This window comes from Pteropus vampyrus, unplaced genomic scaffold (genome assembly GCF_000151845.1).
Source record: "Pteropus vampyrus isolate Shadow unplaced genomic scaffold, Pvam_2.0 Scaffold146, whole genome shotgun sequence".
Taxonomy (NCBI): Eukaryota; Metazoa; Chordata; class Mammalia; order Chiroptera; family Pteropodidae; genus Pteropus; species Pteropus vampyrus.
This window is the reverse complement of record NW_011888927.1, coordinates 1,648,556-1,665,379: the sequence shown is the minus strand read 5'-3', so window position 1 is coordinate 1,665,379 and position 16,824 is coordinate 1,648,556. Positions and strand designations below refer to the sequence as shown.

Sequence of the window (16,824 nt, the reverse complement as noted above, 5' to 3'; positions counted from 1 at the left end):
AGTTCTACCCAACCCTGCCTGGAACCGAGGGCAGGCCAACCAAACTTTAACTTTTACCCACTAAAGGCCCCAGGACGCCACCACCCACCGCCCCAGCCCCTCTCCCACTAACGTCCACTTCCGGTTCAAGAGGAGGGGTCGATAGGGGGCGGGGGGAGACTGGAGCGGACGTGTCCAACTTTCTCGAGACTGGTGGGGATGAGAGATACCTTTCCTCCTAATCCCTCCATGCGCTAAGACGCCGGATAACGAGGCAGTGAACGAACGATGGCCTAGTCGATGATAAATATCCAGGAAACCTGGAACCCAATAAGGGAATAAGAAATGATTGAAAATCCTTCTTCCTCTCTTTTCCTGCTTTCCCACCCCAAGCCCCCAAAAGTGGAAAAGGCGGGGGCTCGGGGCAGTGATACGGGAGGGGCGGGGCAGGGCGCCAGAGAAAGAAATCTCGCGATAGGTTACCAGCCCGGGCGGGGGTGGCACCTCTTTACCTCCTCCTCCTCCTCCTCCTCCTCCTCGCGTTAGTTCCGGTCGCAGAGGAGATACCGCCGCAGTTGTCGCCACATCGCGGATTTCTGGCTCTTTTCTCTTCGCCTTAAATTCGGTGAGAGTCGGCACCCGCTCGTCCTGGGCTGAGGTTGCGGCCCCTCGTCGCCGGGCAGAGGGCGAGGGAGTTGGCAGGCCCTGTGCGGCCCCGCTTGGATGGGCCCGAGCGGAGGCCGTCGCATGAGGCCGAGCAGGATCCGGAGCCTGGAAAGTAGGGCCGGGGCCGCTGCTTCAGCAGGAAGGCCGAGGGGCGGTGGCCCGAGCCGGAACGTGGGTCCCGGAGGTGCGCCGCGGCGGAGACAGGCCCCCCTCCGGCCCTGCCCGGCCTGGGTAACAAAGCCGCCGCGGCCTCTGTTGGGTGATGTACGCGTGGGGGGTTCCTGCGGGTGGGGCGGAGGAGCCTCCACCACCACTGCGGCCGCCTCCACCGCCGCTGCTTTCTCTGGAGGGCGGGCGGATGTACGGGGCGGCAGGGCCCCCGGCGCGAAGCGCCTCGGCGCCTGTGGTCCGCTCGTTGCGGCGGCCGCCACCGCCGGCGACGGGGTCAGTGAAGAAGGGTCTGCGGGGCGAGGAGCAGCCGCTCCGGCGCCCGGCCGTGACCAAGGGGATCCTGGGCGGGGGCGGGTTATCTGTCGCTAGTGCGGGAGACACAGGAAGGGCATGGATAAGAGACACGTGCCCTTGGAGGAGGCTTGGATTGTAGGGTATGAAGCCTGCTGTCAGTTCATTTTGCAGGCGGGAGTGGTGAAGCGGCCGTTGCGGTCACAGGCACGACTTGAAGGTAGGGTAGGGTGGTGGTGGCCATAACCAGGCCCTTCAACAGAAGCGATTCGCCTTTTGACAGTGTCTTGAAATCGACATACACGTTTGACTATGGTGGTAATTTCTGTTATCCTCCTGTGGTGCTTAGAAGTAGTGGAAGATGTTGGTGAATTTAAAGAGAAAGGAGGAAGAGACCAAACAATTATGTTTATAATGGGTGATTTGCCGCCTGTCGGTGCTGTAGAGTCAACCTAAAAGTACACTTCACATTACATCTTTAAAGGGTTTCTTGGGGGAAGAAATGCAAGTTTTGAACTTATATTTAATTCAAGTGAAGGTAATTATTTTTGCCTGCCCAGGTATATTGTCAGGCTGACTGTTCACTTTGATTTATATGTGACTAGACCAAGATTTGATGCTTTGTTTTTAAAATGAATGTTATGGCATTGATATTTTTAAGGCCTTATTTTTCTTTTCCTAGGGTGTCTTTTATGAATAATCAAAAGCAGCAAAAGCCAACGCTATCAGGCCAGCGTTTTAAAACCAGAAAAAGAGGTAAATAATTTGTTGTAATTATATCGCTTTTAAAATTTACAGCATAACATTGTATCTTGGTTCCTCTGGCTGGCAATTGCTCAGTACTAAAACTTTAAGAGAAAATACCAGAAAAGGACTTGAATTTCTTGGTTGCTATTTCAGATGTACCCCTAATATTTCTAAGTATTTTTTTTTTTTAATTATGGGCTGCATTTTCAGTAGCTAGGTTTCATTTAAGCAAATTTTTGCCAGAGGTAAAAGGTTAACTTATAGAAAGAGCTCCTAATTTGATCACTGATTTCAGCCAAACTTTGTAAAGATGTTTGAGAAGAAATCAGACTTTTCTTATGGATGTTAATTATGAAACAGTTAATATTCTAATTTTTTTTTAATTAAATGTTTTTCACCGGCTTTGAAAGAAAAATACTAGAATTATATGAACTATTTTTATTTATTAGTGGGCAGTTAGATGAGTATTGAATTTTGTAGCAAGACACTGCACTAATGATGCAAAGTTAAATGAGATGTGGGTCTCTCATATTTTGTATTGGGCTTGATATTTTCCCAAAAACTATTTAATTTTATTGCTCAAAAGCACCTGTTGACCTTATTTTAGAGGAGATTTTGAGGAAACAGCTACTGGTTATAAATTGTGTTTTTCCACCCTGTATAGAGATCCTTTAAGATACGTACATATTTTAGAATCTTTTGTAGTCTCTATAGTCTGTCATCTTGTAGTGGGGAGATCAAAAGGTGATTTGGTTCTAGTCTTTGCAGATTCATTTACATTTAAGCCAGTAGATTTTTCTTAGGAGAAACAGAAGTTGGAAACCAGAGCAGTTCAGCAATAATAGGGAAAAGTCTGTATTCCCTTGAGTATGTGAATTACTGGCATCACCTTTATATAGATATAGTATCTAGTAATGTTATTGTTAGCATCAGGAAGAGATGTCACATCCCCTTCTAGATCGAGATCATTCATGCCCTCTTAATTCTTGATGATTGGGTTCTGGGTAGAGTGAACAGCCATCTGGGATTGAAGAGAGTTCCCAGAACATGGGCCTTATCTGGGATTGAAGAGAGTTCCCAGAACATGGGCCTTTCAGTGCTAAAAACTAAGTCCTGGGCAGACAGGGAGGAGTTGGTCACCTTAGTGCTGTGTGAAAATTAAGATAGCATCTAACCTAGATAGGGACACTTACCCTATCATGGAGTATGTGACAGCAACTCAGTAAAAGCTAGGCGTGTACCCAGGGCTACTGTTTTGTGTGCTTTCTATTTTATTTCTATTATTTAACATTCACAACAGATAGGTACTAGTCTTAATCACCATTTTACAATAGAAAAAGTCATAAAGAATGAGACTGGTTACTCAGATTATAACCAGAATTTGGATCAAGCAGTTTGACTCCAGAGCCCTTGCTCTTAGCTACTACCCAGTATAGTCTCTAATTTCTCTGGCCTTCCATTCTGCTTCTGAACAGTGAGAACAAAAAGATCTACTTCACAAGGTCGTTATAAAGGTCAAAGCAAGGCATCTACTGCAGTTTCTATGTTGGACGCCCAATAAGTGTAAAAATTATCTTAGTAAGTAGCAAAGGATTGATTTTAAAAAAAACATAACAAAATGTTATAGTCATTTAAAGAAAAGAATCAAGAGCTCTAGTGTTGGTTCTCTTGAGTATATGAATTACTAGGATCACTTACATCACTCAGGAATAAAGTTTACCTGAGGTTTAGAGGATGTTCTGAATTTCAGAAAAGCCCAGAGGCAGTGGAAGAGCATTCCAGATAGAAATTGTCTTCTGACGGTAGGAACACACTAGCTTATTTGGCCCACTTATGAGACTAATGTAAAAAAAATAGTGTAAGAAAGGTACAATTTGTACAATTCTTGTGACTAGGCAATCCTGCCTTGCACTAGCAGAAATGAAACTTGCAAAGGATGTTTGTTTAGTTTTCTGTTGTATTTGCTAGAGTTCCAGGTCTTGGGTAATCTAGCTTGTGTTTGTTTTTTCCAGCTGTTGAAATAAGTGACATTGTGATGGTTGTGGTTAACTTATTCCATGGTTATAACTTCATAAGGTGGTGGTTTCATGGCATTTTGGTAAGCCTTTTAAAATGATGTTTTTGGGGTTTTCCTCCCTCAGATGAAAAAGAGAGGTTTGACCCTACTCAGTTTCAAGACTGTATTATTCAAGGCTTAACTGAAACTGGTACTGATTTGGAAGCAGTAGCAAAGTTTCTCGATGCTTCTGGGGCAAAACTTGATTACCGCCGATATGCAGAAACACTCTTTGACATTCTGGTGGCCGGCGGAATGTTGGGTAAGTGGGTTTTGTGGGAAGAGTGCTCTGTGGAGAAGATTAGAATCCAGAATACGAACTGTTTGACAAGCCTATCAAATTGGGTTGGCATCAGTTTGGAATGTGACTTGTCCAAATTGAGATGTGCAGTTTTAAAGACAATATAAAAAAGAATGTAAGACATCTCAATTATAATTTGAATACTGAAATGTTAAAAACATCTTGATATGTTGAGGTAAATTTTTATATTAAAATTAATTTTACCCATTTTTAATATTTTGAAATTAGAAGATTTGAAATTATATTGTGTGGCTCACATATTTTTGCTGCACAGTGCTGCCCTAATCTAACTTACTCCTACCTCCACACTCAACAGCTCAGGATATCTTAACAGAGTGTGCTACTTAGTTATGTGTCTTCAAACGATGATAGTAATATTGTATTGACCCTCACAGCCAAACTGACAGAATCAGAACTCCATTTGTATATATGCAGAATGGAGGTTTAGAAAGGTTTCAGCGACTTGCATGCAGTCAAACAATTGCTTGGTGGAACCAGGAACTTATATTCATACATTCTAATGCCTAGTCACATGAGTATGTCTTTCGTTGTAGTGCCAGTTTGTAGTAAGAAATATGAAAAATATCTATTTACTATGTATAATACTGCAATTAATAATCCTGTTTTTAAAACCTTTTTTAAACATTTACTAAGGAAATATTTAAACATACTCTAGAGAAAATAGTATACTAATCTGTTACCCAACTTCAGTAATTAACAATCTTACTTTGTCTGTGCCCCCACCAATTTCATCAAACATTATTTTATCCATAAATACTTACAAACGTATCTAAAAGATAGTCTCTAATTTGTAGGTTTTCATAGCCCAGCCTCTTTGGAAGCTTGAAGAGTTGTTTTCTATATGGAAAGTCATATATCAAAACCAACTATGAACATCTCCACTAGAGTGACAGATTTGGCACTATTGATTGAATGGTTAATGCAGCAGTTTCATTGAGTTGCTAAAGTGGGTTATTTTATTCCTGTAAATTATATCGCTTTATTCACACATTGAACCCCAACTAGTCATGTTCCTACTGAGAAATTGACTTTGCTTTCAAATCATCTCTTAGAATTTTTATCATTTTATTTTATAATGAGAATCTCACAGAAAGTAAGATTGAAATGGTTACTAATTTTAAATGAAAGTCATTGCAAATTTTTTGTAAAATATGCCTTAGCCCCAGGTGGTACACTGGCAGATGACATGATGCGTACAGATGTCTGTGTATTCGCAGCACAAGAAGACCTAGAGACCATGCAAGCATTTGCTCAGGTAATGAAACTTTACGTAATTATTTCAGTTAGCTACTATCCATTTTCTAATGTTTAAAGAGTCTACTTTTAAGGTTGCAGGTAGAATTGAAGGAATTTGAACTAAAGGTTTAGAGATAATCTTGGTGTAGTATGATGAATTAGAAGCCTAAAATGTGTTGAAACCAGTAGAAAAAGTTTGAATTTGCTCTTTTCTTATTTGTCCCTCTGAAATTAATCCATTTTCGAGAAACAATGTCAAGCTGAATAGGAAAATCAGTTCCGTCTTGATTTCCAACATCGAGTTCTTCTGCATATAATTTTTCAAAAGATGAATGAGTTATAGGCAGATGAGCTTATTAATCAAAATCTCATTTCAAGGTTTCATACATAGTTATGTTTACATTACTGTAAGCAAAGAATTCAAGTGCATCTAACTTAGATATCGTTATCTATGTTATTAGGAAATTAGAACTATATTTTATGATCTTATTTTGTTACTGTCCTACAAATGGGTAAATGACTTGTATTTAAGCAACAATTAGTCTTCGCTTTAATATTTGTCAATAAAAATCTATTGCTGTTTTATACAGCTTAAAACTATTATATCTAGTGGAAAGTTCGCTTCTTTCTTGTTCTAGAGATACTATGGAAGAGTTCTCAATGGCCCTGACTTAGATCTTATTTTAGGAATCTGGCATTTATATGTATGAAGTTATCATTAAATTCTTTTACTATCCTTCATAGGTTTTTAACAAGTTAATCAGGCGTTATAAATACCTGGAGAAAGGTTTTGAAGATGAAGTGAAAAAGGTATGTGGAGCAATGTACATTTTTGGAAAATAAAAGGTCAAAAAGGGAAGTGTTAAATCCTAATTCAGCCACAGATTTGAGATCATTTTAAATTTCTTATTTTTCAATTACAGTTGACATTCAGTATTAGTTTCAGGTGTACAGCATAGTTATATTTGTTAGACATTTATATAAGTTAAGATGTGATTCCCAAACGGAATTAGTCTGATGTCCACCTGGCACTAAACATAGTTATTAGAATATTATTGATTATATTTCCTATGTTTTACTTTACATACCTGTGACTATATTGTAACTGCCAATTTGAACTTCTTAATCCCTTCTCCTTTTTCACTCATCCTCCTAACCCTCTTCCCATCTGGCAACCATCAATTTGTTCTCTGTATCTATGAGTTTTATCTATTCGTTTTGTTTGTTTGTTGTATTTTTATAAGTGAAATCATATATGGTATTTGTTTTTTTGTCTGACTTATTTCATTTAGCATAATATTCTTTAGGTCCATCTGTGTCTCAAATGGTAAGATTTCATTCTTTTTTTATGGCCAAGTAATAGTCCATTGTGTATATGTGCCACATTTTTATCTGTTTGTCTCTCGATGGACACTTAGGTTGCTTTCATATCTTGGTTGTTGCAAATAATGCTGCAGTGAACATAGGGATGTGTATATCTTTTTAAATTAACTTTTTGAATTTCTTTAAATACTCAGAAGTGAGATTACTGGGTCATATGCTAGTTCTACATTTAATTTTTTGAGAAACCTTCGTACTATTTAGATTTGATTATTTGATATTTAGGTAGGCTCTCTTTGAAATACAGTTTTGGGGTAGATTGTTTATTTTAATTTGTATACTTCCTTAGCTCTGAGTCTAAACAAGTGACAAATGGCTATAAAAATCAAGTGGGATTTGTTTAAAAGAGAGGATAGAGGATCAGACCTAACACATTGAGAAAGAAATTTAGCATACTTGTGTTTCAGTCTTAGGTATTCTATATCTAGGTGCACAGAAAATCTGATAATGTTTATAGCAGTTTTTATTAAATGTCAGGCACTATTCTAATTATTAACTCATTTAACATTCACAAAAATCCTGTGAGGCAAGTTTTACATTTATCCACATTTTACATATGAAGACACAGACGCGGAGGTTAACTTGCCCAAGATCATTTAGCTAGTGAGTATATAACAGATACAAACTCTGGTACCCAGAGCCCACACTTTTAACCAATATAGGATGTTTTACTGCTTCTCTTTATGTAATGCAATTGCTCTTTTAACCCTTAACTATTTATTTTTGTAGCTGTTGCTGTTTCTAAAGGGTTTTTCGGAGTCAGAGAGGAACAAGCTGGCTATGTTGACTGGTGTTCTTCTGGCTAATGGAACACTTAATGCGTCCATTCTTAATAGCCTTTACAATGAGAATTTGGTGAAAGAAGGTAATTAAAGGATTATCTTTAGTTGGCTGAGGGTGGGGTGGATAAGAGCATGAAAGATAAACTGATAGAAAAGTTAGGGTATAGTTTATCTAGATTTGACTTGTGTAATAGTCTTTTTAACTATCCTTAAATTTAATAGGTTTATTCAGATTCATTAGATATTTAATGTATACCTTTGGCATCCAGGATTAATGGCTTTCTTTAGGCATACAGCAAATATCCAGGGTCTAGATGCAAATGTGATTGATTATAAAGTAAATTCAGTGGTAACCCAGAAAGAGATTAATTCCAATTGGGAGACTTGGGAACATGTTTATTAGAGAAAGTGACATTAGAGAGAATGTCAAGCTGAAAAGAAAAATATATTCCTTATTGTGATTTCCATAGTTAAATTCTTTACAGTAATAAAACAATTTTTTATACTATTAGAGTACCGAGTTCATTTAACATCAGAAAACATTTTAAAGTAGTTTGACTTAAGAATACACAACTAGCAAATGGTAGAATAGAGAAATTAAGAGTGAAGTGATAAGCAGTGGCAGAAGGAAGTTCAGGGGTAATTGTGGGGATAAAGTGAGTAATCCTTTGTGGTTGAACTATGGAGGGAGGAAGTGCTTCTGTTAAGTATGTTCTTCTCTTCCACAGGAGTTTCAGCAGCTTTTGCTGTAAAGCTCTTTAAATCATGGATAAATGAAAAAGATATCAATGCAGTAGCTGCAAGTCTTCGGAAAGTCAGCATGGATAACAGATTAATGGTTTGTAATTTCTATTCTTTTTCCCATTCTTACATTTAAGGAAAGTGTAATAAGGAAACTTTGTCATTTTTAATATGTAAAGAGAAGAAAAATGTTTTTCTTAATCTGAATTTTCCTTTCAGGAACTTTTTCCTGCCAATAAACAAAGCGTTGAACACTTCACAAAGTATTTTACTGAGGCAGGCTTGAAAGAGCTTTCAGAATATGTTCGGAATCAACAAACCATAGGAGCTCGTAAAGAACTCCAGAAAGAACTTCAAGAACAGATGTCCCGTGGTGATCCATTTAAGGATGTAAGATATTTTTCTTTAAACCATCCTTATAAGGCTAAGTTTGTGGCAAAGAAAATTTTTACTCATTTGCGAAACTTCAGAGTATTTCTCACCAGAAAGTTTTAATTAATTCTATAGGGTGTTAGGCTGAAGCTTTGCCTCAGTCTGTTTCATATTAAGTGCCTTACTAGTGCCCAGAAATTATACTACTTGGGGATTTTGTAGGGTATAAGCCAGTGGTCAGACCTTCTGTTTCTATCTCAGTTTTTTCCTAGCTAGTTTGCCCATTTGTAAAATAAGATTTGAACTAGAAGTCTATACTTCCAGTTCTAAAGTTCTCTGATTATATATGGTATACATGTGGTGATTGCCAGTTGCATGGAAAGGTGTTTTTATACTCTTGTAAAAGATCTAAGTCTGATATTTGGAGGAGTATGTACATATCAAAACTAATTTCTGTTACTAAATTTGGATTCTTTTGCAGATAATTTTGTATGTCAAGGAGGAGATGAAAAAAAACAACATCCCAGAACCCGTTGTCATTGGAATAGTTTGGTCCAGTGTAATGAGCACGGTAGAATGGAACAAAAAAGAGGAGCTTGTAGCAGAGCAAGCCATCAAGCACTTGAAGGTATTAGAACTGTGTCTTGACAAAACATTCTGCTTTTAAGTGGGGATAAGTGAACTGTTACTGTACTTTTCTAAGAAGGTTTATTACATCTGTGGTTCCTGGGGATAACCCACTAGTAAATAGACAAATAACATATTAACTACTGGTATAACCTTCTAAAAAGCCTTACTTGGCTTTCTTTGGTTCACAGGTTAAAAATGAATATGTGTTTAAAAGTAGCTTCTTATTTCCAGTAAATAGGATATAATTTACAGTGATTGTAACAGATGAGTTATGTTCTGTATTTTAGGAATTTTATAATGGATGGTTATCAAAATGAATGACAATCTTTTTCTCTCTTCCCTTCAAAAGCAATACAGCCCTCTACTTGCTGCCTTTACTACTCAAGGTCAGTCTGAACTGACTCTGTTACTGAAGATTCAGGAGTATTGCTATGATAACATTCATTTCATGAAAGCCTTCCAGAAAATAGTGGTGCTTTTTTATAAAGGTAATTTAAATTTTCAATTTTGAAAATACATTTAATAAAACTCCTATAATATTCAAAGTAATTCCACTGAGTAGTTGTCTGAACAGCTCCTTAAAATGTTACTCGAGTCACAGGACTGAGTTGTCTATTTCTGAATCTTACAAGTTAAAGTCTAAAGCCTTCTTAGTGCAGCTTCAAACTTCACCTTCTGTACTCTACCAGTTCTCTTCCCAGACATACTCTTCATATCTCTGTGTAGTCTGGCCTATGAGAAGTCATTCCTTTACTCTACCCCACTATCCAATGTAGACTTATACTTGTCTTTCAAGACCAGTTCAAAATACTTATGTAAAACCCCCTATTTCAGTTAACTGTTTACCTTTTCTGTGATTCCCAGTTTCAAAAAAACTGGTCTAAAGTGTTGAATAAATAAAAGACTTCTGTTGGGAGAGATCCCATTACAGTATTTAATTTACTATGGTTGGTGATTATGCTTTTTTCCTCCACAAATCAGACCAGCCTTGATCCCAGTAAGTATAGTTTGTGTGCACACATATTACTTGTATCACCTGGTTTTCATAAATGTTTTTGTTGGTTCCTATATTCTAAACTTAGAAGAGAGCTCTACCCCTATTCCAGATTTTTTTTTTTTTTTTTTTTTTTTTTTTTTAAAGAATGAAGTGAACTCAATATCCCATGCTTCAGTGATAAGCTTGTGGTTAGGTTTCTTGAAAATATACCCCTAGTTATTTTCTCCCACTAAGATTATTTAGAAAGAAATCCTAGAAATCTTCATTTAATTCTTAATTTTTCCATTATAGATCTGTAAGGTACATGGACCTTTTTACCATAAAATCATAGTACCATTTTCACACTTAGTTTTTTTAACAAATTATGAGATATCCCTGATCATTCAAAAGATTTCTCAGCCTTGGTACTACTGATCTTTGGGCCAGATAACTCTTTTGTAGGTCACTACCCTATGCATTGTAGAGTGCTTAACAGCATCCCTGACATTGCCCAATAAATGCCAGTAGCACCTCTCCCAAGTGCAGTAACCATGAATGTGTCTCTCAACATTGTCAGATGTCCTGGGGTTGGGGGTAAAATTGCCTTCAGTTGAGAGAATCACTAGCTTATTAAGTTTTTTTTTCTAGCAGTAGGATCATACTTAGCAACAACTTTATTAAAAAGTTTTTTAATATAGGGCTGTCATTTTATCTTTCAAAATTAATTTGAAGAAACTAGTAAACAGTGTTTTGAATACAGATTTATTTTTTTAAGTGACAAAAATAATTGCTTTTACCTAACTTTTCAGTAGAATCTTCTTTGCCGTGCAGGCACGTGCACCTTTAGGATGGGTCCTAACTCTGCCTGAGTTAGAGAAGTGAATGAAAACTGCCTGAATGTAATGATCACTCTCTTTATAGCTGAAGTCCTGAGTGAAGAACCCATTCTGAAGTGGTATAAAGATGCACATGTTGCAAAGGGGAAAAGTGTCTTCCTTGAGCAAATGAAAAAGTTTGTTGAGTGGCTCAAAAATGCTGAAGAAGGTAAGTCTTTTTCTTTGTGCAGTTTGTTTGGTAAAGCCTGAGAACTAGTTTTAGTATGGCCATAGAATGTGTCCACACATGCTGCCTTCATTCAGATACCATTTAATACATAGAGTACAGATTTTTGACAGACCTGCAAATACTCATTTGCTTTAAGGCAAATGAGGAAAACTAGATGTTAGTTATTGAAATATTTTGATGGCTCTAATAATACTAAATATTCTTAGGAACATTGAAAGTTTTGAGACTATAATAAATGTGAATTTTGAGATTTATAAATGCTTTTGAATATACCCCACATATAAGTAGGATATTATTAATAAAATTCCTTAAGTATAATAAAAAGCTTCAAGGTTATAAATCACAACTTTTGCTTTCTGATATCATATAATACTTGACTGCATTTTTCTCCTTTTCTAGAATCTGAGTCTGAAGCTGAAGAAGGTGACTGAATTTTGAAACTACACCCTCAGTAAAGCAAACAGGGAGTTGTAGATAAAATGTCATGTCTCATGTGTCCTGGTTCTTACATCTTCCTACCTCCCTATATCAAGCATGATATAAGGGCTTTCATGGCAAATTTTATTTTAACTGTTTCTATGGTTACTGGATATGTTGGGTTTAGTTTCTAAAACCATGTTTTAAGTAGCTACAGGAGCTATAGATTTGAATCTAATGTTGCATTAGTTTTTTCAGTTATCTTCTACCTCCTGTATTTTCTACTGTAATAATGTAATTTAAGGCCTTCCACAATGAACAGTTCACTTTTTCCCTGGGTTTTCTATATAAACAGTTTTCAAGATATGATTTGGTTAAAAATAATTTGTTATAAGAATTTTGTTTGCAAATTAAACTGTAAAAGTATCCAAAGTCTCAAAAGGCAATGATTTGTGTGATAATTTGGTATGCCCAAAGCCCTCCTCATCAATGACAGTCTCATACAGTGATTGAATTCATTAACATGAATCTTGAGTATTTGAACCATTGCTTACATATTAATATTTTCTTGCATTTTTAACCCCAGATGTCCTCGAGTTCAGTTGTTTGCTCTCTGGTTTTCATTCCTTGGTAAAGCCATGGAGAACAATCTTGAAAGTGAGGTCTCTGGGAAATTGTATGTGGCAGATGTGATAGGAAGAAGAAAGTTGAGCTTTTTCCCATTGAGAAACTTCTGCATTCAGTTTGTGTCTTTCCAGGAAAAGCAAATGGGTATTTTTTTCATACCGTTTTCAACTGTACCTTAAAAAGTTTTGTCGTTTAACGAATTTAACACTTGTCATATGCTTAGATAGGAAAGGACTCATGAAATAGTGAATAAAGAAAATGACTGTTGAAATGTTAAGTGATCAGCATGGTCTAATTGGGAACTCTTAAATATAACTCATTTCCTGTGGGTTAAGCATATTTGATGTAAAGAATGGAGTGTAATAATGATATATTCCCACTTGGTCATATAAGACCAGCTTCATTCTTGTAACATTAACAAATGATTCAAGCATCTGACTATTAACATGCCCTAGTTGCCTTTTTTTTTTTTTTTCTTTTAATTGCCATGAGCCAAGTATGTCTTCTATACAATTGATCCATTTTTTTTAATGGCTGCCTTTTAATTTTTGTCTTTCTTTTCTTGCTGCCACCTATCTATATATATATTATAGACAGTAGAAAACAAAATGTGACCACACTTTTTGGTGGAAAAACAATGTTAAAAGTGAACATTTTGAAAGTTTTTTTTTTTGATTGTTGAAAGAAATTAGCTTGGAATAATGCCACCAGAGACTGGGAAATTGCCCCTTTCAAAGGTGCCATGTTTATGAGCCAAGAATTTGGTGTTTAAAAGTTCACCTGGAAGGAATAAGGTGTAGTATAACTTGAAATAAAGATATATAATAACCTTATGAAACGAGCATTGTGAATGGGGTGAAATTGTTAAATGAATAACTCTGATAAAGTTTTCATGCACAGGCAAAATGTATTTCACTAGGTTTCTATGTAGTGTGATCTGCTTTTACTTTGTAATTTGTAGTCCTCAAAAGACTTTTTTAAATAAAAGTCCATCCTTACACTTAAGGTTATATAGGTCAGTCTTTTTTAATTTTTTATTTTTTTGTAAATTCCATATTAATACCCCATGGTAACTGTATGGTATGCATTCAGGTGTCTCTACTATGTAAGCATTAAATAATTGCTCTTTTGTCCTTATAACTCTCAAACTGTAAACACCAACATAGAATTCTGATATAGCAGAAACGACATTAACATTTCTACAACCAAATCATTGCATGTTATTGCCGTTCAAAGTGTACCCTGTTTTATTATATACTGTGTATAGTGAGTGTGTAGTCTTCCAGAACTACATTATGATCTTTGTCTGATCATAGTTTCTTCATAATGACAAAGTAGTGTTTACTTACTACAATATTATAGTAAATGGGTAAGTCACCTGTGACAGTATAAAGAAAGGGAATGCTTTCTAAAAAGACTGCAGATTTTCATTTTGGATTTTAAGTGGTGATTTTGGAATTCAGCTGCCAGCACCATCCTATGGCCTCAAAATGTAATTCTTAATATGGATGTTAAAACTGTATTTGTAATTATGTTGGATGAATGTTAATTGATTTTCCTAACTTGGTGTCGGTTTCTAAGAATAAGTCTCTTAGATGCCATAATTAAATATGCGTTTAGAGCTGATCAGAAGTTTCTTAATTATTCTAGGAGTGTTGTCCTAGAGATTTATTCTGTTCTTATGAAAACTCCAAATATTAAAAATGCCACAGGATTTAGCATAATGATGGTAGCGAAAGGAAATGCATGTGACTGAGATTTCTAATTCAGTGTTTCTCAAAGCTCATTATCACCCTTCCCCAGGAAGCCTTTTTAGACTTTTCTAATAGCACCCCAATAAATTTTAATATAGTTATGCTGTATGTGTATTATATCTGCTTTATACATGGAAAGAGTAAAGTTTTTTGGTCATACTTTGAGGTGATAGCACCCCCACTTTTTTAAAGAGGGGGGACCTAGAGATAGACATGCATTGGCAGGCATCTTTATGCGGATCCATATCCTGAAGAAGTATTTTTTTTCTGCCAGGGTGATGAGAAAATAGGAAATTTGTTTTCTGCCACTCACCATCTTGTAACTGTGCTTTACACCCTAGAATACCATACAGGCATCAGACATGTCATTTCCTATTGACTTTGGAAGTCTTAAGACACTTCTTACTTGATTGTAAATGTATCATAAATAGAATCATTTGGGTTTCTTCTAATCTGTAAAAATCAAAATTCTAGGCGAGTGATTTAATTAACGTTGAGGATAGCCCTTTAATAAATGGTATTGAAATTTTACTGATGAATCCACTGTCATACTCAAATAGGCTACTTGCAGGAAATGGCAGAACTGTTGGGCTTTAAATGTAACAGGTGCCAAAGTTTAGTGTGTATTATTGCTTAGACTACTAAATTATCTTTGTAAAAATTTTCCTCAGATGCTGTTTACAAGTGCCATGTATAATAGGTTAATAAGCATTTCTGTGAGAATCCTGTTAAATACCTTGCTATAATTTTTCATGTGATGTATTAATCCTGTTGTACTGATATAAATTCATCAGCCTACTCAGGCCTAAAGGTTTAAAATTAAGAAATAAAAGGTTTTTCAGTCGGCTTTAAGTGGAACCTAGAAGATGTGATAAGTACTTCTGATTTCAAAATAATTTATAATTGGCTTGTCTAAAAACTTGAATTGCAATGAATTTTTACCTAAATACAATTCTATGCATAATTGTATAAAACTTGGTGTGGATCAGACAGGCTTCCCAACTCCCTTTCCCTCCCCACTTCCCACCTACCCCCGCCCCACGCCTTTAACTATGGGCAATTGGCAACCATTTAAAATCATCTTAATCTTCCAGTGCACTTATAATCCTTTTATTCTTATTCTAGGATAATCCTGATAATAAATTGAAAAAAGGATGAGGATGCTTTAAAAATGCACTCAGTCACTGTCAATTTAATAACTTAATAAGAACCTTAGTTAAATTAAAAGCTCACCTGCTTGTTGTGCCTACTATAGTGCCCTAGAGGAAACAGTGGTAAAATCTGAATCCTTTGTAGACTTTATCTGGAGGGAATAGTATCTTAAGCTGATATGATTAGAATGTTTATCATTGTATTAGTGCAGCTTTGGGAACTATGTATTAAATGTGTATAATGAATTTAGGGTGCTACATAGTTATCAAATGTAATAGAAGTGTTCCATTTAAGGGAATTTCAACTTTAAAATAAGGAAAATTGTTTAAACTATTTTTTTAAGCTGAAATCCTGAAGGCTGTGCTTAAAAAGCTGATTTAGAGGTAAACCGATTGGGGAAGTAAGTAACCCATTTAGAGACTGACACCTCTATTCAAAAAGATGTTCTACGTTCTTTGACATCTTAAGAATAAAATATTTTCTCTGTAAATACAGCTCATTTCCATTCTAGTTGGGAGTAATGGATCTCGGCATAGCAAACATTTGAAGAATGGAGAAACTGGGTAGCTGATAATCCAGATAGTTGTTGGCACTGAACAAGCTCAAGTACAGCCATCCAAGTCAGTAGTTATATTGCTGCATTATTTCTGTTTACCTGAAATTTGCTTCTTGTCTGTACCCTTGAAATTGAATAAAATTTCATGAGACTCATTAATGTAAAGAGAAAAGCAATAACTTGTATTGGTTATTGTATGCTAATAACCTTTAAGTGCTAGAATTGGTTAAAGCTCAGTCTTTATCCTGGGGTCCTTCCCATTTTTCCTGGGTGTTTTAAATACTATCAGAAGGCTTTTCCCTCCAGAAGTTCTTTTCCAGACCAGTTTTGCTTTTGTTTGGTTCACATGTACTTCACATATCCAAATGTGTACATTTAATAATTTAAAGAATGCCAGTGCCTTACTTATAAAGTGGTAATACCATATACCCTCTCCAGAAAGATTCAGGTCCTTTTCAGCCCTCACATGTAACAGATCTAGTCTTATTTATTCCTTCAAAATAATTTCTCTCTGATACCACTACCCTAATTCAGGCCACAAGCAGCTAGGGTGGTCTTAAACTGCAAGTGTAATTGAATAGACCTTTATCTTTTCTTGGAGGGCGCTGCATGATTCTTTACCTTTTACTTGCCACTACTGTTGGATGCCCAGTATACAACAGTACTTGTCAGTAAGCATTAAATATTAGTTGAATAAGAAATGAGAACAGCCACCCTGATATTTCCTGGAGGAATGTTTGCATGTAGAATGAAAGCTGGTCTGTGAATATTTTGAGTTTTTGGAAGCAACATTTATTAGACAAGATTAGATACAAAATATTTGTTCTGTGTTTAGAGTTGCTATGACTGATGTGACTGAGATGGAATGAGAAATTCAGTCAACAAATAAATGTATGTTGTAAGG

At 36.3% G+C, this 16,824-nt stretch overlaps 1 protein-coding gene across 2 annotated transcripts; it reads left to right on the top strand.

The window, feature by feature from the left end:
* Nucleotides 1-471: 471 nt before the first annotated feature.
* BZW1 (basic leucine zipper and W2 domains 1) lies at nt 472-15,074 on the top strand. 2 transcript variants are annotated; one of them, XM_011369203.2, is made up of 12 exons: nt 472-604; nt 1,790-1,863; nt 3,996-4,172; nt 5,393-5,487; nt 6,213-6,278; nt 7,578-7,713; nt 8,359-8,468; nt 8,591-8,761; nt 9,225-9,371; nt 9,723-9,861; nt 11,271-11,393; nt 11,814-15,064. In XM_011369203.2, exons 2-12 carry the CDS (start codon nt 1,800-1,802, stop codon nt 11,843-11,845), a joined length of 1,260 nt encoding a protein of 419 aa, XP_011367505.1. In that variant the 5' UTR covers nt 472-604; nt 1,790-1,799; the 3' UTR covers nt 11,846-15,064. The 2 variants fall into 2 exon arrangements, with proteins under 2 accessions (XP_011367505.1, XP_023391764.1); XM_023535996.1 differs by lacking the exons at nt 472-604; nt 1,790-1,863 and having other exon boundaries at nt 4,095-4,172; nt 5,393-5,398; nt 11,814-15,074.
* Nucleotides 15,075-16,824: the final 1,750 nt, after the last annotated feature.

What these genes read in the sequence shown, in the direction of transcription:
- BZW1 (XM_011369203.2), top strand. Translation starts at nt 1,800, where the DNA reads ATGAATAATCAAAAGCAGCAAAAGCCAACGCTATCAGGCCAGCGTTTT. An exon ending in TGAGAATTTGGTGAAAGAAG is followed by an intron (nt 7,714 to 8,358) that starts GTAATTAAAGGA and finishes TCTCTTCCACAG; the next exon opens with GAGTTTCAGCAGCTTTTGCT. An exon ending in GCTCAAAAATGCTGAAGAAG is followed by an intron (nt 11,394 to 11,813) that starts GTAAGTCTTTTT and finishes CTCCTTTTCTAG; the next exon opens with AATCTGAGTCTGAAGCTGAA.